The 24,027-nt window shown below is 40.7% G+C and overlaps 1 protein-coding gene across 2 annotated transcripts in view; it reads right to left on the reverse strand.

Moving 5' to 3' along the window:
• Positions 1-24,027, reverse strand: part of LOC115370001 (transmembrane protein 87A) — a 228,921-nt gene that overhangs the window by 175,096 nt on the left and 29,798 nt on the right. Inside the window, exons 2-5 of one of the 2 annotated variants that reach the window (XM_030066776.1) lie at positions 21,029-21,104; positions 12,025-12,119; positions 8,987-9,106; positions 8,770-8,826 (exon numbers count right to left, since the gene is read on the reverse strand). In XM_030066776.1, the coding sequence (XP_029922636.1) occupies positions 8,770-8,826; positions 8,987-9,106; positions 12,025-12,119; positions 21,029-21,104 (348 nt within the window). Of the gene's footprint in view, positions 1-8,769; positions 8,827-8,986; positions 9,107-12,024; positions 12,120-21,028; positions 21,105-24,027 lie in introns of those variants that run through there. The other variant, XM_030066778.1, reaches the window with a different exon arrangement.

The following is a 24,027-nucleotide window of genomic DNA, read 5'->3' on the forward strand; positions in this document are numbered from 1 at the left end:
GTGTTATTTGAACAAATAAGAATTGAGTATACTTAACACAAATAAATATTTTTTGGTAAACATAACTTTAATATGTGCAACCGATGTACATATTTTTTTCATGTAAATTGAACAGACTTTTTTAGGGTCCAGGCAGCCTATGCTGCCAGGACACTATTGTATTCCCAGGTGTTCTTTTTTCTTCTTCTTCTTCTTCTGAGGAAATCATACTTCTCATGGGTGAAAAATCACCAAACTTTGCACAAAGGTCCAGTCCCATGCCAGATTACCTCAGCTGCAAACTCAAGCCAATAGTCCTGATGGTGGCGCTATAGCAAGCCTCTAAAGTTCAAAACTTTGAAAATCATAACAAATCAACCATATGTGCTACAACTTCACAACTTTGATCAAACTGTAGCCCCAATACTGAAGAAACTTTTGTGCACTCAAACCTATTGCAAATTATGAAGTCCATCACTCTCTCTTTTCCAAAACCTGTAAAACTTATTAAATCTATCTCCTCCCACAATTTTTGCTCAATTGACACCAAAATTGCTACAGAGCATCTTCAGACTGTCCTACACAAACGTTGTTTCTCAGATTTTTGATTTATCAAAAACTGAGCCTACAAGGCATCAAAATGTTTGACTGTAAATGGTACTGTAAACATATACCTGCAAGTTCTTGCTAAATAAATCTTCAATGTTCATGAAAAAATGGACAAAATTCTAGAGTCATGGTAGATGATGTGTGGCAAATTTCAAAATTGTATCTCAAAAACTGAATTTTTGACAGCATTTTGAATTTTGCTCTCATGTGAACAATTGGAGTCAATGTAAAAATGGCATTTTTAAACATCAGTTTTTCACTTATGGAGCAAATCAATCATTGTTAAAAGCAAATGATCAACATCTCCATGCTGTCTAGATGCAATATGTGTATTTTCAGATATTTGTCTCAGGGTTTATACAGGAATCCTCAAGTTGAATTTACTACCTTTTACTACCTTTTTTACTACCTTTCAAATATATTTTACTACCAACACGGCATTGAGCAGCAGCTTTTTTTTTTTTTTTTTTGGGTGGGGGGCAGCACTCATCCATGCATGGATGAGTGCTGCGCCCCACTTACTTAAAGGTATAAGTGGTTTTAAAGGATATAAACAAAATGCAAAGAGAGAAAGTTTTGTTGAGTTTTGAGAGTTTTGCCTTTTGTTGTCCCATATGCATCTGTTTTAGTACTTTTAATTGAGATAACAGTATTACATTGAAATACATGTTTAGAGAAGAGGCCAAAGTAAGATTTAAAATACATTTTAATATTTTGTTGTTGTGAACAATTACTTTTATTTACATTAACTCTGTAAATATTACTAACTGTAACTGTAAATATTAATAGAACAAAATAACCTTTATAAATAAAATAAATCTTTTTTTGTTGCGTGTCGTCCTTCTGATCTGGCTAGGCTAACCCTGGGCTAACCTCACAACATGTCACACGACGTCGGGTGAGCTATTTAAGTGTGACATACAACAAACAGAACACTAGCGCTAGCCGACAGGCTATGGGGAGCTACTGAAGTGCGACACACAAACATCACCGGTCAAGCGCTAACGTTAGCCACCGTCTGAATTTAATTATTATTATTATTAATTATTATTATTTTTGCATAATTTATTGCATGACTTGGTGCAAATATTTACCCGCCCCGTGGCAGGTAGACGTCCAAAATTAACTCGCCAAGGGAATATTTTAGGCGCATTTGGCGAGCGGCGGCCGCTAGTTTACAGCACTGCTCAGAGCTGCGAAAACTTACATTTTCCCATCTTGGCAAGTGGCTTGCTCACACTCAGGGTTGCCAGATCTGTGAGACAAAAGCAGCCAAACAGCAACTCAAAACCAGCCCAAAACCCGCCCAACCGGGTATAAAAACGGCCCAAAAATCAGCCCAATACCAGAACTAAAAATATGCCCATAAAAATCCATATATGTTGCTTTTAAAGTCCAACAGCATTGCTATAATTGCAAAATGCACTATAATATCTATAAAATAACATCATAAACATTAGAGGCAATTTCCCAGGCAAAGGCAATTGAAAATCATTTCAGCTCACTTAAACTGCTGGCTGTCTCCAACATAAAAAAGAACGGGAAAAAACTCCATGAACTTGAACTATTTACAGCGCTGTCCAGTTTCTTTTTAGACATGTTGAGATCCCTCGCCCTGGTCCCTGTCATACAGAACTGTATTGAACAAGGCCAGCATCTCTCTGGTGGGCTCAAACTCGTGGCAGCAGATTTCATTAGTCATTCAAAATATGAATCTTTATTCATAGGCATTATTCATCATCTGTATGCCCAAGCCCAACCCGTGGACAAAATTTGTTACCCGCGGCAACACTTAAAAAGTAGCCCAATTCGGCGGAAAAAACGCGGACTTGGCAACCCTGCTCACACTAACGTTTTGAGACCCTGCATGAGCGCAACATGCGGCAGGTGAACCAATCGCGTACACGCTACAGGGTGGCAAATGCAGTCAGGATCACTGATTGGCTATCAATGCCGACACAGGTCCTGGTGTCCTGCTCGCACATATTTTTCGTTTTAATATTTCTTTAATTAAATGAACTGTAAAGAAAAAATCAGCATCAATGGAAAAGTCATAATGAAGGGATGATGAAAAAAATTACTACCAATTAAAATTGTGTTAGTTACCTTTTACTACCTTTTAAGGGCCTTAATTTGGGCTCCTTTTATTTACTACCTTTTACTACCTTTTACAACCCCACAGATACCCTGTGTCTAAATAACTGAATTTTTGACAGCTGTTTAAAATCTGCCTTTCCATGCATGGATGGCTGCTGTCCTGCAGGTCAGTGATTGGCTCAGTCAGTCTGTGAAGCTGCATGTGAAGTTTTAGCTCAGTGAGATAGAGGCCAGGCCTCGGCGTCGAAGATTGTGAGTTCAAGCCTCAGCTTGTGCAACATTCCCACATGCGAAAATTCACCAAACTTTGCACAAAGGTCCAGTCCCATGCCAGATCATCATTGTCAGATTTTTGTCTTGATGACTCATTTATTTATTTTACAGTGGTTTGAAATCAGCCTTTCTATGCATAGGCGGCTGCTGTCATGTGACTGTCAAAATACAAAATGCACATAAGAATGCCACCTTTCTTTTCGTCTTCCTATTCTCTACTTGTTGCTCAGAATTGCCTAAACTTGCCTGGCCCCGACCATTGCTGCACAGCAGCTATAATGTTTATTATATTTTAGTCTGCTGTGTTGATTTTGTCCCTATTGTTCCTCCATAGTCTTGTCAGCTTGTTTGTCGTCACACCTGCCCTGCATTGTTTCATTAGCCCCGCCCCCATGTTGCATGTCTTTGTTGTATCTTGGCCAATCATCTGTCCCCTCCAGGCCTTTGTCCTGCCCTTTTCGTACCAGGTGTGTCAATCAGTTCAGTTTAAGTTCATATTCTTCTGCTTGTTGCTTAGAATTGCTTAAAACCTACACTGAAAAATAATTTTTCAGTGTAGTTCTGCCGTCTGTTATTTTAAAAAATTAAATTAAAATAATGAATTAAAAAACAGTCAGTAGGCCGTTAGCCTTTTAGAAGTCCATTAGTAGTTAGGTGGCGACTTTTTTTTCACAAACATGGCATGTCCTTTCCACAACAATCCTGTGGATGAAGGTGCAGTGTTACTGCGCAGAGAATTAAATATTCGTCGGGAGATGGTTATAAGACTGCGGTTATGAGTTATAAGTAGCTGTTTTACCTGTTTGAACAATGTTTTTATATTTAATCTTAAGCTGCTGCCAAGTGCGCTTCTCCCCCGTGGGATTGCACCTAAATGAAATAAATTAATGGGCTACCATTAAAGCAGTTTCCCCCTGTAATATTATTGTGATTGCAACGGACTCCAATTAAACTTACGCACTGACCCGAGCAGCAATGTTCTCCCACACCGTCTCCCTCTCCTTTGCCTCTGCAGCGGTGTTGCACTTAAAAAAAAAAAAAAAAAAAAAAAAAAGTTCAAACTCGCTGTATGAATGCATTAAGATTTCCAGTTCAACTGGGGTGAAAAACGCAGCCTGACACTTCCCCGTTGCCATGGTGACTCATCAAATCGGGGCTCCATTGACGCAGTTTTTTTATAGCTGTAGTGCACACGCTTAACTCCAGGTGAAACTACTCTGAAACTAACTCAAATCAGCTGTTCTGGAACCGAAAACTCAGAGTTTCCTATCTCATGGTAGATCAACTCGGGGTAAGACTCTGAGTTTGTTGGACCTGCTTCGTGAAACGGACCCCAGATGTGCAGATGCTGTGCGCTGAGGTTCAGGAGCAGAAATCACATTAACCAAGTATGATAAATATTTTAATTGCCTATTATTTTGCATATAGCCTATTCATATTTTTTCGTTGTTCAGTGAAATAGTCCTTTTATTATTCAGGTTGATAGCTGACTGCACGCACCAGTAAAAGGATGAGGGCACACAGAGAGAGGACGGAATTTTTAGTTTGCTGCAGGTGGATAATTTAAGTTCGGCGTTTTTTTCATAAATACAAAAAGGACTCAACCCAGCGTCTTTTTTTCGGAGTTCAAAATGTTTTTGTTGCATGCAGAAATGTAGGCCTAATTTCATTGTCTCTGCAGTCGTTCACTGATTTCATAAATGCAACACATTAGCCTATGGTTTGTTTAGCTATACATAGCATAAAGACAAAAAAAAAATGCAGTGTTATTTAATTTTAAATGTCAAAAGGGTTTTGTGGCTCCCAGTGTTTTCTTTACTGTGGGAAACGGGTCCAAATGGCTCTTTGAGTGGTAAAGGTTGCCGACCTCTGGTATATTCATTAAAGAAAGTTTATTCAATAATAAAAATAAGACTAACTCATTTAATCTGATGAATTGCGCCTTTGGGCTAGGGAACGGGACTTGATTTTTGAATGCTACGAGGGAGGAGGGGGAGTCACGGTCCAGAGTTAGCTTATTATAGTTTTGTATTTTACATTAGGCTAGTTTTTATTTTTATTTCGTTTTAAATTTTTATTTTTAATTCAGCTTAGTTTCAGTTAGTTGCCAGAGTGGGTTTGCTGTTCAGTTTAGTTTTTATTGTTTACAAATTTTTCATTTTAGTTTAGTTTTTAATAGTTTCAGTATTAGTTTGAGCTGTTTACGTGCTTCTCAGTGGCAAGATTTGAGAAGTAGACCTACAGAAGGCTTTACAATCCAAACACAACACTTTGTGAAGGAAGTTGACTCACAGTCATGTTGACGTCAAGGTCTCAATAATAAATTGATAGTAAGTTGATAAATTTGGCAAAATTGACAAAGAGAAACACCAAAGACATTATATATGTATTGTTATTATATTGTTATGGACACAGAACTGCGCGCAACGGTCTATTATCAAGAAATATCAGACCGCAGAATCCCGTGATTGACCTACCAGACCTATTCAACGTAGCCGTGTAATAATAACCAGTGTTGGGGCTAGTTACTCAAAAAAGTAATACATTACATATTACTCTCAAAAATAGTAATGCCTTACTTTACTTTATTACTCCCTGGAGAAAGTAAGTCGGCAAATATCGCGATATTCGATAATATCAAATATCGGCCCAAGCCTAGCGGTAACTGACCAAGAGCTTAAGCTACCTCCCTCTGTGAAACAGGCTAGTTACCCCTCTTTCTCTGCTTTGAGTTACCTCCCTTTGTGAAATGGAAAACTCAGGGTTTCCCCTCATTTCAGGGTTAACAAAATCAGAGTTTTCACTAAACCTGCTTTGTGAAATGGACCCCCGGAGCACACAGGGAGCTGCAGAGTCTGTGCTCAGCCTTGTCATGCAGTAGCGGTCAGTAATTAACTTCGGAAATGCTCGGTAAGCTTCGTGACCATGTGTGTCGAGTCAGGGGTGTGATTTGATTGGCTAGCGTCGTGTCAGAGGTCTAATTTGATTGGCTAGCATCGCGCCATAGTAAACAAGTGATGTAATGCACTACCCAAAGCAGCTCATGCAGTTTTCTGCACCGCGAGAAAGCAAGAGAGAAAAAAATTCATTGGTTTTAGCTAGCGGGCTTGGGTCCGGACTGGACTCTTTCTGGGTCCGGATGTGGACCGCAGTCCGCCAGTTGAAGACCCATGATCTAAATGCTGTGGGTGAATCTTTCATAATCTCATTTCACATGATGCAGAATGTGGTGCTGCCAAAGTCACCAACTGGGCAGACTTACTATTCAAGACAGCTGTACCAGTATGTTTTTGGTGTTGTTCGCTATCGTGGTGGTGGTCTGAATCAGAGAAGAGGACATTCATCTCTACACATGGTTAGAGAATGAGAACAAGACAGACATGGTGGCATCTGCTTTGCAGCATTATTTGGGTAGTGTTGCTTGTGATGAACTCCATGAGTATATAAAGACCTAAGGCTTTTCTCAGATTCTTGCTATGGGCAAAATAAAAATCTTAGCGTACTGTCAATGCTTTTTGCCCTGAGAAAGTGCAAGTTAAAAGAGTTAAGAATGGGGTATACCTTTCCTGTCCGTGGCCATAGTTTCATGCCCCCTGACCGAGTCTTTGGTCGTTTGGAGCAAAAGATTAAAAAAAAAGGGACATTATACTGCTACCATCTGAATATGTGGACATTATGCACAAACACGGAAATGTCCATGTTTATGGAAAAGACTGGCAATGCTATGACTTCAAAGCGGCAGCAGCTAAATACTGTCCCTCTTCTCGCTCGTTTAAAATCAGTGATGACAGGGTATTGGAAATCAGTGGTGACAAGGTGGGCTTTAAGCAGCTGTACAGTGGTGACTTCGGTTACCATACTCTCTTGAAGCGTGGTAAGAGGTGGGAAATCTTCAAACCAGCACTTGCTTCAAAGGTAAACTGTGTAAAGAAGGCAAAAAAGGATGATGTCCTAAAACTACTACGTGAGCTTGAGGTTTATGAGGATGTCTTGGCTGACACAGGATGTGATGTTGGAAGACAGGACAGGACAGATGCTGCTTGCCTCCACAGATTTTGAAGGTGAATGACTGAGGCTCAATGATATTACATTAACTATACTTCTATGATTTACGCAGTGTTGGGCAAGCTACTAGGAAAATGTAGTGAGCTAAGCTACCAGTTACTCTACATTCAATGAAGCTTCACTACACTGAAGCTACCCTCCAGAGAAATGTAGCAAGCTAAGCTACAATACAGTGACAAAATGTAGCTTAACTACATCAAAACTACTATTGAACATTGAACCAACTTCATTCCAAGTCATTGCTATCTTTATGATCACTAAAACTGTCAGTCAAGCAGATAGTTTCTTCAGTTCTATAGTTGATGAAACTGTGCTCTCTCTGCTTTTACTGCTATAAACCATGGCAACGAAAACAAACAACATGCTTCACATAATAACAAAAAGCAGGTGGTGTGCATATGCTTATGTGCGGGAAGTGTCTATATATGTTAGTGTGTGTCTGTGTGTGTGCGCGCGTGTGTATGTGTGCACACCTGTATTTGCATGTAGTTTCTGCCTCTGTGTTCCAAAGTTTTGTCCTTATTAGTGGATACGGAGGCCAGGCATCCTGAGCTTTTTTGCAGCAGGTGCTTGTTCACGCGACACATGTGCTCGTGTCCCGCTGCAGCAGACAATTAGGACAGGTACGCGACGTAAAACAGAAGAGCGTCTGTCGGCTACACCTACAGGTCCATGAGCAGCGGTGATGTCACCCACTGCTCCTAGTTATATTTCAAACCGCAGCAAAAGCTCCGCAGCATTTAAGGTTTAGAAATGCCTAAGATGTAGCTTCTGTGGATGCTGCTGCGCTATTTGATCAGTAAATTAGTTTCACTACTTAAAAGCTATTTGATTGAGAAAACAGTGATGTTACGACCACGCTATTGACAAATGTAGTTAAACTAGTAACGTCGCTACTTGTAACGCCGCTACTGCCCAACACTGGATTTATGATATGCAGCTTGAAGGTTGTCAACATCATGCTCACTACACAGGTTTTACCAGCAACAAACACATGCTTTAACAATATCGAATGTGAACCCATAGCATGGCAGCTCTGCAGCTCTGTATTGGTCTTTTTTTATTTTTAGTTTTTTTGAGAAACTTCAGCAAGGTCGAGTTTTGTTATTATCATTATTTATTGTTTTATTTCTGTATTATTACTATCTCAATTAATTACTACAGTACATTTCTATGTGCAACTTGCATTGTAGTCCCTCCTCCCCTATCTCTCTCCCCCGTCTCTCTCCTCTCTCCCTCTAGCTATGTGTCTTTTTTAACTTTTTGTATTGTATAAACTTGCCTTACCAATTTTCTTCTCAATGAATCATTTAATATATAAAGTGTGAAAAATAAAGCCATAGTCTGGTGGGAACTGGTCAGATATGAGTGTGAAATGTCTTCCATAGTCTGACCAGCAGCCAAAAAATAAATAAATAAATAAAATTATTTTGTAACGATATAAACAGAGAAAAGGAAGACAATCTAAGCATCTCAGTGAGACAGGACGGGGAAAATGCCTTCCATGCTTGATCAAAATTACACTTAATTTTCTGTCAGCCCACTTATCAATTATTTGCCATCATTTCAGCACTAGTTGGGTTGATTAAGATAAGGGATAATTAAGGGATAATTAACCAACATTACATTTATGCACATCAAAGCACGTGAAAGAGACAGACCGAGGCAGACTCAATAAAAACAGATGGAGAGTGACAGGCATTTTGTGTGTGTGTGTGTGTGTGTGTGTGTGTGTGTGTGTCTCACCTCCAGCAGTGCAGGCTGTGTGAGTCTGGTTGGCAGGTCAAACACAGGCACGTTGAACTGCATTGAAACACAAGGAAACCCACGTCAAATCACAGCCTCTTACTGCTTACATGTTTCCTCACGCTCACGTGTGTGTGTGTGTGTGTGTGTGTGTGTGTGTGTGTGTGTGTGTGTGTGTGTGTGTATGTGTCTGTCTATCTGTCTGTATGTCAGTCACCTCGTGCGGGTTCATGTTGGACTGGCAGGTGACGAGAGGATACTGGTGAAAGATGAAGAAGCCACTTCCTCCTCCTGGCCTGACTTCCGTCGTCCTGAAGTAATTTCGTGCTCTCGCCACCTGGACAACAACACACACAACAATAAATAAATCACACACACACACACACACACACACACACACACACACACACACACACACACACACACACACACACACACAGATAGTGCTGTTTTTGATACATTTTCATTCAGTGAAATCAAAACCTGGTCAGACTGAGAAGAGACTTACAGCATTTTGAAATGACATAATGAAAGAGTCCAAATAATTGGAATAATGACTAAATAATAACAAATGAAAATTAATTTTCTGCAACAGTGTTAAGTGATCATAAGTGAGTAATGTTTGAGCCGCACCTTAATATTTAGGGGAAACTTGCTTGTTGAATGGTGTCAGGTGTGACGTACATGAGTGTATGAGCAGAGCCAAATGTCATCTCTCTGTGTTTAACATTGCATAGTTATCTATTTTTAAAATTTTCTTGATTTTTTTCTAATTTTGTACTGTTACATGTTGTAATAATTTCCTTCATTCCAATACTGATACAGCATCAATGATCTCACCCTTAAATAAGATAAGATATTCCGTTATTAGTCCCACGGTGGGGAAATTTCACGCATTACAGCAGAAATGTCACTTTAATAATAATAATAACAACAACAACAACAACAACAATGAAATTACTTAGAATAAATGATTTAAAATGTTAATTTTTTGTGCTGATTACGGGTCCAAGCCAGACTGAGCTGGGGGCAAGTGGTACCAGCAGTGCTGGAAACCCTATTGTTTTTTGTCGGATTTTATGATAATGATAATAATAATTATAATTATTATTATTACTACCGTTATTATTATTATTATTATTGTTATTATTGTTATTATTATTATTATTATTGTTATCATTACCATTTTTGCACATGTCGACCAATAGGGGGCACTATTATAAGGGTCAACGTGTTTGGGCCTATAACTCCCAAACCATAAGTTGCACATTCAAATGCTTTATAGCCACGCATTCGGTGGCTCAAAACGAATCTCATGATATAGGCCACGCCCATTTCCGCCAATAATTTTTTTGGCGCAAAATTTGTGTTACCCACATTTTCAAACTCCTCCAAGGCTGTAAGTCTTATTTTCACCAAACTTGGCACACAGAATCTATGGACCCTCAAACCATAAAGTTATCCAAAGAATTTTGATACGATGAAAGATGCAAAGTTACAAATTTTTAACTTCCTCCCGAAGAACACTAAACAGAAAGTGGGTCATATCTCTTCAACCTTATGGTTGAAGAGATTAAAGAGAGAGTCTGATTAAAACCAACCTTGAGTTCCTTTGTTCCCCAATTCCTCTGAGGGTCCCTACAAAATTTGGAGCCACTTGGCAGTAAGGGGGCATTAGAACTAAAATTCGTCACTTTCTCGGAAACTATAAGTCCGGTTAACACAAAACCTGGAGGACTCATTTCCGATGCCCTGAAGAATCTGCTCACCGAATTTGGCACAAATCGTCCACTAGATGGCGCTTTTTAAAAAGTTTTCTTTTTTTTTGCATTTTGAACATCATCGACCTGCTGGTGACCCTTGCCAAAATGATTTTTTAGCATGCAGCCCAAACCATAAGACTTGTTCAGAAGAAATTTTACATGAACGTTCAGACTAGTGCAGGAATCTCACTCACCAAAATTTACACATGTCCACCACCAGGTGGCACTATAATCAAGGTAAACACGTTTTGGCCAATAACTCCCAAACCGTAAGTTGCACATTCAAATGCCTTATATCAATTCATTCTGTGGGTCTAGACAAATCTCATGACATAGGCCATGCACTTTTCTGCCATGTATCATTTTTTTTCGCAAAATTGCAAAATTTGTGTGACCCAACTTTTCTAACTCCTCCTAGGCCATAAGTCCGATCCTCACGAAATTTGGCACACAGAATGTACGGACCCTCACAGCAAATAGTTATCAAAAGAATTTTGATATGACGAAAAATGCCAAAGTTACAAATTTTTAACTTCCTCTCTGATACGCAACAAATAGGAAGTGCTTTATATCTACACAACAATTAGTCTGATCAACACCAAATTTGGTAGCTAAGTGCCTAATAAAACACTGAGGGTCTGAGCAAAATATGGTGCAAATTAGTCCTTTGGGGGCATTGTTGTTTAAGTATATTGTTATCTCGGGAATTTTTACATTGAATTGAATTTACATGAAACTGGGGACAGTAATTTCTCATACCACCATGAGACTGTGTGCCAATTTTGGCGTAAATCGGCCAATCTAAAGTGCTTTTTCCACAAATGAAACTTTTTTAAAATTTGTCAATGAGAATAACAATTATGCTCCATTTGGCCGTTGGCGGCCACAGCTTACACTGTCTTTCAGAGGATCTAGCGGACTCATTTTCGAAACCACAGGAAAAGGACAGATATTATTTGAAACTAGACAATCAACAGAATCCACTGGTGGCAAGCATGCCATGCTTGGTATTTGGCTAAGTATATATGAAATGACCTATTTTGACATAGTGGAATCACAGCTGCAACACACTTTGTCTGACGCTGCTTTGGACCTGAGACTTGCCCGGGACGTGTGGTCCTGGGGGTCCAACTTGTGTGGGCTCCGTGAGGCACCGGGTCCAACTTGCATGGGGGGGCTTGGACCCCACTAATACCTGCTTGCAGGTCTAGTTTTCTATAGTTTTTTCTTCATTTTTTATGATGTTCTGTAATTTTTTGCTAATCCCCTTTTTTCTCAGTGTTTTTGAAAGATACAGCAAGTAAATTTGCTCAGGTTTCAAAGAGTTAAACTGTTTCAATGTCAGAGTTGAACTAGTTCTAGTGAATTAAGTTGTTTGTTGTCATTTTGCTGAGGACCCCCTGGAGGACCGCGGAGGACCCTTGGAGGTCCCCAGATGCCCACTTTGAAAACCATGGCAGTCGAGAAGAGTAGAACACCGCAGAGTACTCACATCCATGTGGAAGACTTCTTTGTAGCAGTGAGAGTTCCTCAGATACCAGGAGATGTTCAGCTGCACAGGAGAGGATACACAGCTTTCTGACACCGCTGCACACGCACACACACACACACGCGCGCACACACACACACACAAGACAAAGACAAACACAAACACACACACACACACACACACACGCACACACGCACACACGCACACACACGCACACACACGCACACACACGCACACACACACACACACACACACACACACACACACACACACACACACAAGAATTCACCATGTCATCCTGAGCTCGCGACATCCAAACAGAAAAACCCTCTGATGCTCTCAGGGTGTAACTTTCAACACACTGCAGCACTTATCATACTGTTATTTTGCTCCATTTTAAGAATAATAACATCTTTATTTGTATAGCACTTCTCAAACACAGTTACAGAACATGAAATAAAACCATAAGCAAGTACATGAAACAACAGTCAAAGTCATTAAAAAAAAGAAGATAATACAAATACACATAGGCTAAATACGAAATAAATATGAAATTCAGACCACAGGCAAGTGCATGATAAAACAATATAAAATAATATAATGCAGTAGAAGTGGATAAGGAGCTCTGATCTGACAGAAAAGACCCGGTTGTTTTAATTTGATCTTTACTTCCATGGTATTTGTTTCTTTTATTCTATTTTAATGTCTTTTATCCTATTTGCTTTAATTTAACTAGTTGTCGTTTTATTTATTTTTTAAATGTTTAAATAAAACATTTTCAGACATTCAGAAACAATTTACGGATCATACACTATATTACCAAAAGTATTCGCTCACCCATTCAAATGATCAGAATCAGGTGTCCTAATCACTTGGCCTGGCCACAGGTGTATAAAATCAAGCACTCAGGCATGCAGACTGTGAAACAAGACATTTGTGAAAGAATGGGCCGCTCTCAGGAGCTCAGTGAATTCCAGTGTGGAACTGTCATAGGATGCCACCTGTGCAACAAATCCAGTCGTGAAATTTCCTCGCTCCTAAATATTCCACAGTCAACTGTCAGCTCTATTATAACAAAATGGAAGCGTTTGGGAACAACAGCAACTCAGCCACGAAGTGGTAGGCCACGTAAAGTGATGGAGAGGGGTCAGCGGATGCTGAAGCGCATAGTGCAAAGAGGTCGCCGACTTTCTGCACAGTCAATTGCTACAGAGCTACAAACTTCATGTGACCTTCAGATTAGCCCAAGTACAGTACGCAGAGAGCTTCATGGAATGGGTTTCCATGGCCGAGCAGCTGCAGCCAAGCCACACATCACCAAGTGCAATGCAAAGCGTCGGATGCAATGGTGTAAAGCACGCCGCCACTGGCCTCTAGAGCAGTGGAGACGCGTTCTCTGGAGTGATGAATCACGCTTTTCCATCTGGCAATCTGATGGACGAGTCTGGGTTTGGAGGTTGCCAGGAGAACGGTACATTTCAGACTGCATTGTGCCGACTGTGAAATTTGGTGGAGGAGGAATTATGGTGTGGGGTTGTTTTTCAGGAGCTGGGCTTGGCCCCTTAGTTCCAGTGAAAGGAACTTTGAATGCTTCAGGATACCAAAACATTTTGGACAATTCCATGCTCCCAACCTTGTGGGAACAGTTTGGAGCGGGCCCCTTCCTCTTCCAACATGACTGTGCACCAGTGCACAAAGCAAGGTCCATAAAGACATGGATGACAGAGTCTGGTGTGGATGAACTTGACTGGCCTGCACAGAGTCCTGACCTGAACCCGATAGAACACCTTTGGGATGAATTAGAGCGGAGACTGAGAGCCAGGCCTTCTCGACCAACATCAGTGTGTGACCTCACCAATGCGCTTTTGGAAGAATGGTCAAAAATTCCTATAAACACTCTCCTCAACCTTGTGGACAGTCTTCCCAGAAGAGTTGAAGCTGTAATAGCTGCAAAAGGTGGACCGACATCATATTGAACTCTATGGGTTAGGAATGGGATGGCACTTCAGTTCATAGTATGAGTAAAGGCAGGTACTTTTGGTAATATAGTGTATATCAGACTGACATTACTGAGCTACATACCATATATGACAGACACACACACACACACACCTGCACTACTGCCTGGAATATTTTTACGATATTTGTGTAGTTAATCTACCACAGTGCATTAGCCAGGCTGTAGTGAACACAGAGGGTTTCTTCTTCTGCTGCACCTTCCCTGATGCACTGTGCTGATTACAGTATCAGTGTCTCCCATAGAGTTTATTAGGAGGGACACCCCGTTGCCCCAACAGGACCCCCCACCAAGAAATTCAAGTTGTAGATTTTTAAATTCAAGTTGTAGATTATTTTTTAGATAGATAGATAGATAGATAGATAGATAGATAGACCTTTATTGTCATTGCACAATCATATACGGTATAATAATGCAACGAAATTAGGGCTCAGTACTTTCGGTGCAGGGCAGAATAGAAAGCATCGTGCAACCTACTAGTTGAATAGCCGAGTCTCTGATATCAGAAAAATGCAACAGTCACAGAAACACTTGTTGGATGCGATGTGCAGGCGCAGTTCTTCGATTTTGTTAGTTATAGACCTGGTGTTGGAAAATGCTGGGAGGCGGCGGCTTTTCAGCCGTGCTAACGGCTGAAAAGACAACCCTTTAATTCCATGATTTAATTTTTACTTTAACCAAAAGGACCGATAACATATTCTTTTTATTAAATAAAAACTAACTGTAATTTGCGCAATTTCAGAGTCTAATGCGTTGCTATGGTTTCGTTACATCCATACAATGCATTTCTCCTTTCCTCTGTGACGGGCGGGGCTCCCCGCTCGTTCCTTTCTCACAACACACACACCTGCACTCACACCGGTGACACAGACATGCACAATAACAATGTCAGGTCCGCATGCTCTAATCATAGCAATGGGGTCCTGCAAGACATCCCCCCTCCCAAAGCAAAAAAGCTCGGCGAAACACTGAGTATAGTGCCACAGAGCTGTGTGTCGACACTGCAGTCAAATTACTATGAGCCAAACCTACTTACCAGCAGCTGATTATGCATTGCTGTGTACTTGATTTTGTGCAACTTTTTCAAAACATTAAACATTAAAGGAGTTGCAATAGTAATGAGGTTGGCTACATCTAAAAAATGTCAAAAATACTCAGGGCCTCCAAAGTGAACCTTTTAATGACATTAAAATGTATTTTCCAACAGTTTTGTGACAATTTTTCCCATACAAGAAAGATTGCGTTCTTTTGTGACATATGGACTGGCAAATATGATTTAGAGTTTGATTTACATGACTAGACTAGGGATGGGCTTTTTCAGTGATTTCAATATTCGAGTACTCGAATTACATTATGAACGAGTAATCGATTACTCACAAATGATATATTTTACCCTAAAGAAAATAATAATTACGGGAGGTCCGTACTTAACATCGGTTCCGCTAGTGTTTCCAGTCGGACACGGACATCCCTGACATGGCCTGCTGTTGACTAAAAAGCAGCTTCTGGCTGTTAGAGAACATTAATACATCATAATAAGCCATTTATGTGATTAAACGGCCAACACTGTAAACCAAGTGCGTTTCCAAATGCAGTTTTTTTGTTGTTGTAACATTCAGCTGCCAGACCTCACAGCAGTATGGACTTCTGCTCTGTGTTACTTCACACGTAACTGTCAATCAACAGCCTAAATCATAAACACAAAGTTCAAATAAATCTAATGTTCTCTGCTCTGGTATCATCACATCGGCTTGTGCTAACAGGGGTAGCAGTCAGCTGGTGCTAACAGGGCAAGCAAAAGATGTGACGCGAGGCTGTCTGTTAGCCGGCTCCGCTGTCTTCTCCTTGTGCTTTAAGCGCATGTGGTTCAGCATGGAGCTGGTATTTATGTGATATACAAGTTTAACGCCACATATCTTCCACTGCACGTTAGCGTCATCCTTTTTGTCAAAGTATTTCCAGACATTTGCTGATTTAGGAACTTCCGCTATCCCTAAACGGTATCTTGCACCCACGCTACTCGCTATCCAATATGCCGAGGCGGCTTCAATGTGCACCCCGACGGAGCCTCACCACACACACGGTCGGACTGATACCGGGACGCCGCCGGAATGGACTGAGTATATTATTCATATAGACTGTTTAGAGGAAAGACTGTTTTAATTGGACACTGACGCCAGCACGTTTTATTGTTTTATCATAAGCCAGCAGCTGTGCTATATTTTTATTTTTAATGTTTTATTTGTCCAATCTACCTTGTCAATAAATTAGTTTACACATAGTTCCACCTCTGCCTCTTGTGTGTGTGTGGTGTGACCCGGGGATTTTACTCAATCAGTACAACCTTGTGACACGTCCACTTGGACACATGTGGCTCCCCCTCCCGAATTAACTCGCCTATAATATAATATATAATATATATGTATAAAGCCAACTTGCTTTAGCCTCAGTAGAAGCCCTGAGAAAATCTACTTCCCTCTCTCCATCACGGGTTTAGGATTTAGGATTTAGGATAGCGCAGCCTGCCCTTAAAAGCAATGGCACCTGGCACAGTGATTGGTTTAATTGGCGTAACGCCCAAAACACGCCTATGCATAATATAGCGGGTAGCGCAGGTGTTTTGCGGATAGCGGGAGGTGCACAAGATAGCAACTTTTACGGGGGAACGCCTCTTGTGCAACCCTAAGGGCCCTATCTTGCGCCAGACTCCCTAAACCCGCTATTTGCGGATTTAGGATTTAGGAAGAGGCGTTCCCCCGTAAAAGTTGCTATCTTGTGCAAAAAAAAAAGACTCACACCCTGACAAAGTATTGTTAGGCACTGACCTACCTGGCACCCCAAGCACAGTCGTACCGTTACACAGTTTTAATCCTCTGTGTCATGTGGTAAAACAGCGTGTCATATGGTAAAACCGTCCACATGATATATTTTGTTGCAGTTGCATGGCCACCTATTGCCTGCACTGACCTTGACCAATAAACTTTCAAGTTTATGTGAAAATCACTATTTCTTAAATCTATAACTTTATCAACACTTTTTTGACGTTTGACCGCATGACACTCAAATCTGTGACACTCTGTATGACACCTGGAAGAGGTGATAATAACTTAAATATAGGAGCACATTTTTGAACTTACCTCCAACTCTGGTGGTCTTCAGGGGTCCTCTGAGTGATGTCATCACAGGTCACATGACATGAGTCATATTTCTAAAGTTCAAAATGGCTTCCAATCTTTGTTTTACCACATGACATTGAGGGAAATCTGTCTTTGCGGAACAAAGTGATTTAGGGTGCTTTCAGCTTTGTGGCCAGTTTGCTTTGTTCCATTTCAGTGGCTAGACCTATGCAATTTAATGAGCAAAAGAAACAAACCAAAATATTTTTCAAAAAAAATTTATTGAGTTCTTTCAGTCAGAAATACTACAATCAAGACTGAGGTAGATGAACTCTTGAGCCACAAATTACACAAATAGTGTAAAAACAACAATGAAAACCAGCAGCTGAGCAGCACATGTAAACACATACAGTATTCAAAACTGTAGCAAATGCACATACACAGTGAAACAATTTTCATTTCAACTAGGAAATGCAAAAACCATTTAGTGTTTTACACTTAAAGTAGCAGCAAATACATTATTAAATTGTTTAATGAACAAGTTACAACTGTTAGCAAATGCACTTAGTGAAATTTCTACAACTGTGAAACCATACCTGAGACTCCCCATCATTGTTGCTCTGTGTTGTTGCTGCTGCTGTCCTCCATATTGTTCTGCAGCTGCTGTTGTCTATAAGCACAATTATTTAACATTATTAGTCCCTTATTCATTTTCTATGAGGACTTTATCAAGTGATATTTATAACATTACAGAGATCTCATCTTCCTACTTACACAGAGGCGTTTTGAGCCAATAAAAATTCTCCTGATATTCATATTTCTCATGTTGGAGTTTGGGAACGTCTATGTACCCACACATGAACACAACTGGTTAATTATGAAAGAAATCAATACACCATGGCCAACTCTATACAATGCTTCATATGCTATAAGCAATGGGTGCTAATATAGGCTACTAGAGGCTATACAGTTATCTTAATACCTAGCTAATGTGAGCTGGACTGGATTTGACTGGTTTTTATGTCATCATTAGCTAAGCTAAGCATGTTTAGTTACCTTACATGACGTCAGTTTAACTCAGAGAGAACCAAATGTCTCTCCGAGAATGAGTTAACTGAGGATCGTACTGTAGCTGGCTAATCAAACACATGTCGGCAATGTGAAGTTTCACGGATGTGATCAAACATAGCTGATCAAATCATCAAACATAACTTTCTAAAATTAGTTTAAAAGCTTTAAATATTAAATCTGGCTAGTTTCAGTGTGGTTATACTTTCATTCTTTATTATTACTTACGATGCATCTCTGTGCTACAAGCCAGTAGTAGTCTCTGAGTGATGACGTTGTTGCACCGGAGCTGTTGGGACAGTCCATACTCCACCTATGCTTGGTACCAATGGATTCTGTTGATTGTCTAGTTTAAAATGATATCCATCGTTTTCCTGTGGTTTCAAAATTGAGTCTGCTAGATCCTCTGAAAGACAGTGTGTCAGTTGCGGCCAGGGGCCCAATGGAGCATAATGGTTATTCTCATAGACAAATTTTTTACAAGTTTAATTTGTGGAAAAAGCACTTTAGAGTGGCCGATTTACAACAAAATTGGCACACAGTCTCATTATTGTATGAGAAACTACTGTCCTAAGTTCAATGTAAATCGGACCAAGGATTCCCGAGATATAAATAAAAGAAAATAACAGCACCACCTAGCAACTGATTGGCACGAAATTTTGCACAGGGGATAGAAGCCACGCTGCACTTGCAAAGTGTGGCTCCCAGCCCATTCGGGTTTTAACCCCAGTAACAATAAAAATCCTAGCAAAAACAATAGGGTTCTCAGCAACACTGGTACTGGGAGCCACACTGCGCTTACAAAGCGTGGCTCCCAGCCCATTCGGGCTTGGACCCCTAAAAATAATTAAAATCCAAGAAAAAACAATAGGGTTCCCAGCACCACTAGTACTGGGGGCCATGCTGTGCTTGCAAGGCAATACACCTGGCAAAAACATTTTTCAAAATGGTGCCACCGGATTTTGACGCTTCCGCTGTCGGCATCACTTTGTGTCACATTTGGTATTGCTTTATTCACCAAAAGATGCTGAAAAGATTGATGTCTCATAAAATGTTTGTTAGAAATTATGGCCACTAAAAGCCAAGAAGAAAGCGACTATTTTGACCCAGAAGTGTTAGCACAAGCTACACTACACAAGGTACAATCTGCAGGTGCATCTCAAAAAATTTGAATATCATGGAAAAGTTCATTTTTTTCTGTAGTTCAATTCAAAAAGGGAAACTTTTAGCTTCATTAAATTAGAATATTACATAAAACCAATCCTAAAAAAGACTTAAATAATACAGAACTGCTGACCTTCTGAAAAATATGTTAATTTATGCAATCAATACTTGGTTGGAGCTCCTCCTGCAGGAATGACTGCATCAATGACTGCATAACATGGAAGCGATCAGCTTGTGGCACTGCTGAGGTATTATGGAAACTGAAGTTGCTTTGATAGCAGCACAGTTGTGCTTTATTTTCTGAAAGTGTAGGGCATAAAGACATCCTACAGGGCGCGGGTTGCAGTGATTCCAGTTCTTTCGGTGTTCTTTCAGCAATCCCCAACAGACAAACTTTATTTTTGTATGATCCAGCTCTGCCCCCACGCATCTGTGATTGGTCTTGAGCTCAATTAGTTCTCGCGTTTTTTTTTCCTCCTTCCAGCATTGTCTCCAGCATTGCAAAGCAGCCTGATTATAAAGCCAATAAAGGCCTTTGTTTGCGTGTCACTACCTTGAATGGTTCAAATTTGTACCACCCTACTGAAATTACAGCAGACGCCACATGAGTAGGCCACTAGATACAGAAACCAAGTATAATTATATGTGCCTTCCTCTTGTTTAAAACAGCAGAATGCATCCAGCACTGTTACAGGATGCATTACTTATGACTGTTTAGTAAAAATCTGCTGTGTGTAAACATCTAAGGGGTGGGGCAAAAAAAAGATTCACTTTAGTATTGCAATTTTTTTTTTTTTTTTTTTTTGGACATTTTTTTCATCGATTTTATTTATTACGGAATCCGTTGGTACCAATCGTCACACTAGGTTTTTGGAAAGGGGACTAAATAATAATATTTATCTAACATGAGTCAGGCTAAATTTTGGCAAGGGAAAACTGACATTTTCAGCGGGGTCCCTTGACCTCCAGATATGTGAGTGAAAATGGGTTCTTTGGGTACCCACAGGTCTCCCCTTTGCAGACATGCCCACCTTATGCTAATCCCATACAGTTTGGACCCCAAACCATGCAGTACAAATGTGTTCTTCTGGCCTAATGTATAATGGTGTATACTGCATACTGGAGCCAGTCTTGGAGTTGCATTAATTGCTTTTGACTGGAAAGCTGACACTCTTGTGGATTCAATGAGCCACGTGTGTCATGATGTTAGCCCCTATAGCAACCATTTCATTGTTGTCATATCTCAGCCCTGCAGGTGTGTCAACATGGATATATACTGCCTGGGAAATGCAAACATAGACTCTTCCAGTCTGCGTGCCGTGATGCATTTTGTCTGATTCTACAGGGACCCTGACCTTGTAACAGACATTTAGAATAACTTTATAGATATGGCCAGTCTTCTTGCTAATGGTTTTGTTTGCTTATGTAGGTCATGTAGAGACATCAGGGATAAACTGAGATTGTTTTATAACCAGTTAAACACTCAACGAGTTGTTTTAAAAGCGAAAAATTCACAGCTCATTAGTTTTCTTCAAGCCACAGTTAAGGGTTTGATTCCAGCAGAGGGCGCTCAAACTGAAATTGGATGCAGTCCTGAAATACAAGGAGATGTGACGTTAACATTTGTAATGTTTGTACTCACGTCCAAGCCTGATGAAGGTTTCTTTGAAGAGAGTCTTGGTAAAGAAGAAGAAGTTGTTCTGTTTCTTCAATGTCTCCTGGAACACAGAAGCAGACATCACACAGAGAACAGGACCACAAGAACCGAGGAACCTGCAGCAACTTCCTTCTTAAAGGAGGAAGTAGTATTTCATGAGGGAAATAATGTAAGAATTATAAATTAGTATAATATATAGAATTTTAAATGTGTAACTAGATGTTGCTAAGGGACAGGAATTAAACCAGGTATCTTCTGGTTGCGAGAGTACTGCTCTACCCACTGAGCCAGTTCATCTACTATGCTTCTCATTGGTGTAAATTTCAGAATGTTACTGATTTGAGGCTGCTATCACTGGATTTAGCAGAAGATGCTGAAAAAGTAGATGTACACCATCTGAATATTAGTTAGAAAAGAAAATGTGTGACGGCACACACACACACACACACACACACACACACACACACACACACACACACACACACACACACACACACACACACAAGTACCTGCCTAACAGGCAATATGAAGGCATTACAGCTGCCAAAAACATTTTTGAAAATGGCGCCACCAGCTTTTGACGCTGCTATCGTCGTGCTATGAATGAATGAATGAATGAATAAACAAAACTCTTATTCCTGAACATTCCAGCCCCATCACTTATGAAATTTCATCTAACTCAGTGTAACACAGTATGGTGCTGCCATCTAGTGGCTCTTTTTTAACAGCATCATATCATCAGCTGAACCATTCCTCAAACTTAAACTGTTTTCCAAAGTACAACACATACCAAGATGATATATTACACAAAAAGGCCTGTTGAAACTTGACAAAGAAAGATATTAATAATTTCATTGTTGTTAAAAATTTCTCAGCATTCACTCCTTTCAATAGAGACATAATATATGGTTGCCATGTTTATGATGACATGGATAACAATGCCTTTTTTCTTATTAATTTAATTTTACTTTTTACTAAGTTTCATATCCATGAATGTAAATTTGCTGGCAAGAAGCCACAATTACTTGTATTAATGAAGGCAATGGAGCATCATTTTTTGACTATTTCTTTATTACAGAAGAATGCTTACCAGGGCTTTGATAAGTGATCGCTATTCTAAGACTTAGCTAGAAGAAACTTTAAATGTGCTTGCCTCCATGGTGGAACATGTGGCCATGTGCTCAACCGCCTTTACCTTAACTATGTCGTATACAGGTTGTGTTTGGTTTGTAATTGTTTTGCTCAGTGGTTACGGTTGCCAGGGCAATGGCAGGCAGTTACTATGCTATGGTCTTGTCAGTGGTCATTATGGTGTTTATAGCCAATTGCTATGGTGTTGTGGGTGGTTGCTAAGGCATTGCTAGGCAGTTGCTATGGTGTTCCTGATGGTTGCTAAGAAGTTGCTTGGCGGTTTCTATGTTATTCTGAGTGGCTGCTAAGGTGCAGCTAGGCAGTTGCTATCTTGTTACCTCAAACAGTCTCACACACACACACACACACACACACACACACACACACACACACCATGATAGTGTTTTCTTCCAGCAGCACAATGTAGACACTAACACCTGCAAAGAGCACAATGAGTACGTTTACATGCACACCATATTCCGGTTCGGCTCAATATTCCGGCTAAGGTAACTGCGCCGCGGCAACTGGAATATTCTGTTTACATGTTACTTGGCATGCCCCCGTGTTTCGGCGTATTCCACTCTCTGACGTAATGCGACACTCAGCCGCGGGGGGCAGCAGCACGCGTATAGGCGTCTGGTCTGCCGGAAAAACAGACGAAGAAGTCTTCTTCCTCGTCTTCTTCTTCTTCTTCTTCTGTCGCTATTTCTATGTTTTCTCCCATCGATATACTCCGTGATATTTAAGTCTTTCATTAGCTGAAGGCGGACTGCAGTCTCCTGGCTCTTGCTGCTGTTCGCCATGCCGTTTTCCCCGCTTGCAGGTAACCATAGCAACAAAGACGCCACAGAATTCCTTGTGAGTCGGGCATGCGCAGTCGTGACTGAATATTCCGGTTCGGGGAGTTTTCCGACTAAGGTGTTTACAAGCCCCAATATTCCGGTTGGAACAGGAATATTCCAGGGGGCTTATTCGGAATTCTCTCCAACCGGAATATGACCTTAATCGGGTTCGGTGCGTGTTTACATGACACGTGCGCAACCGGAATATTGCGAATATTCCGGTTAATACAGGAATAAGGTGTGCATGTAAACGTGCTCACTGTCACAGTCTGCATGAAAGCAGCCAGAGGCCTCCGTGTGTAACATTAGCAGCTGGAATGGTTAGTATAGCATCAGTCCCAAGTTTTAACATGTGAAAATGAGATGCCATTAATTATACACTTAAATGCAGTAGCGGTTTTAGGCACGGGCGAAGCGGGCAGCCGCCCGGGGCGGCATATTTTCATGTCACGTGGAGGGGCGGCATGAGAGCAAAAAAAAAAAAAAAAAAAAAAAAAAATCATCCTCGCTGCAAAGCAGTTTTCTATTACCGTATTCATCTGAATATAAGACAATATTTTTTCCATTGAAAATGCCCTGAAAAAACGCCCTCGTCTAATATTGGGGTCTAAGCAAATACACATGTATTGTACTTGCATATGTAAACCAGTAGGTAGGCTCGCCAGATGCCGCGATTACCGGCGAATGGCCGCATTGCGCAGTCACTAATCAACCATGTTGTCTGTGTCACTGTCCGTTGTGCTGCTGCAGCCGCGTATGAACAAAAGCTGATTTATAATGAGAGGATGCCAGTATGTGTGGCCGCTCACCTGTCAGATCCGGCAGACCTGACCGGGTGGGCGCGGCACCTGTATAGGCAAGTAAGTAAAAAGTATTTGTCCAAAAAAGGTATTTGTGCAGGTGTTGGCGCCCCTGCTCTGGGAGGGGCGCATCTACCCGCCAGAGGGGCACCGGTAGCGGCCGTTATCGCTTGGAGAACAAAAGGGCGCAAGGCAGTAATTTCGCCCAGGG

The sequence above is a fragment of the Myripristis murdjan genome, chromosome 13 (assembly GCF_902150065.1).
Source record: "Myripristis murdjan chromosome 13, fMyrMur1.1, whole genome shotgun sequence".
Classification (NCBI taxonomy): Eukaryota; Metazoa; Chordata; class Actinopteri; order Holocentriformes; family Holocentridae; genus Myripristis; species Myripristis murdjan.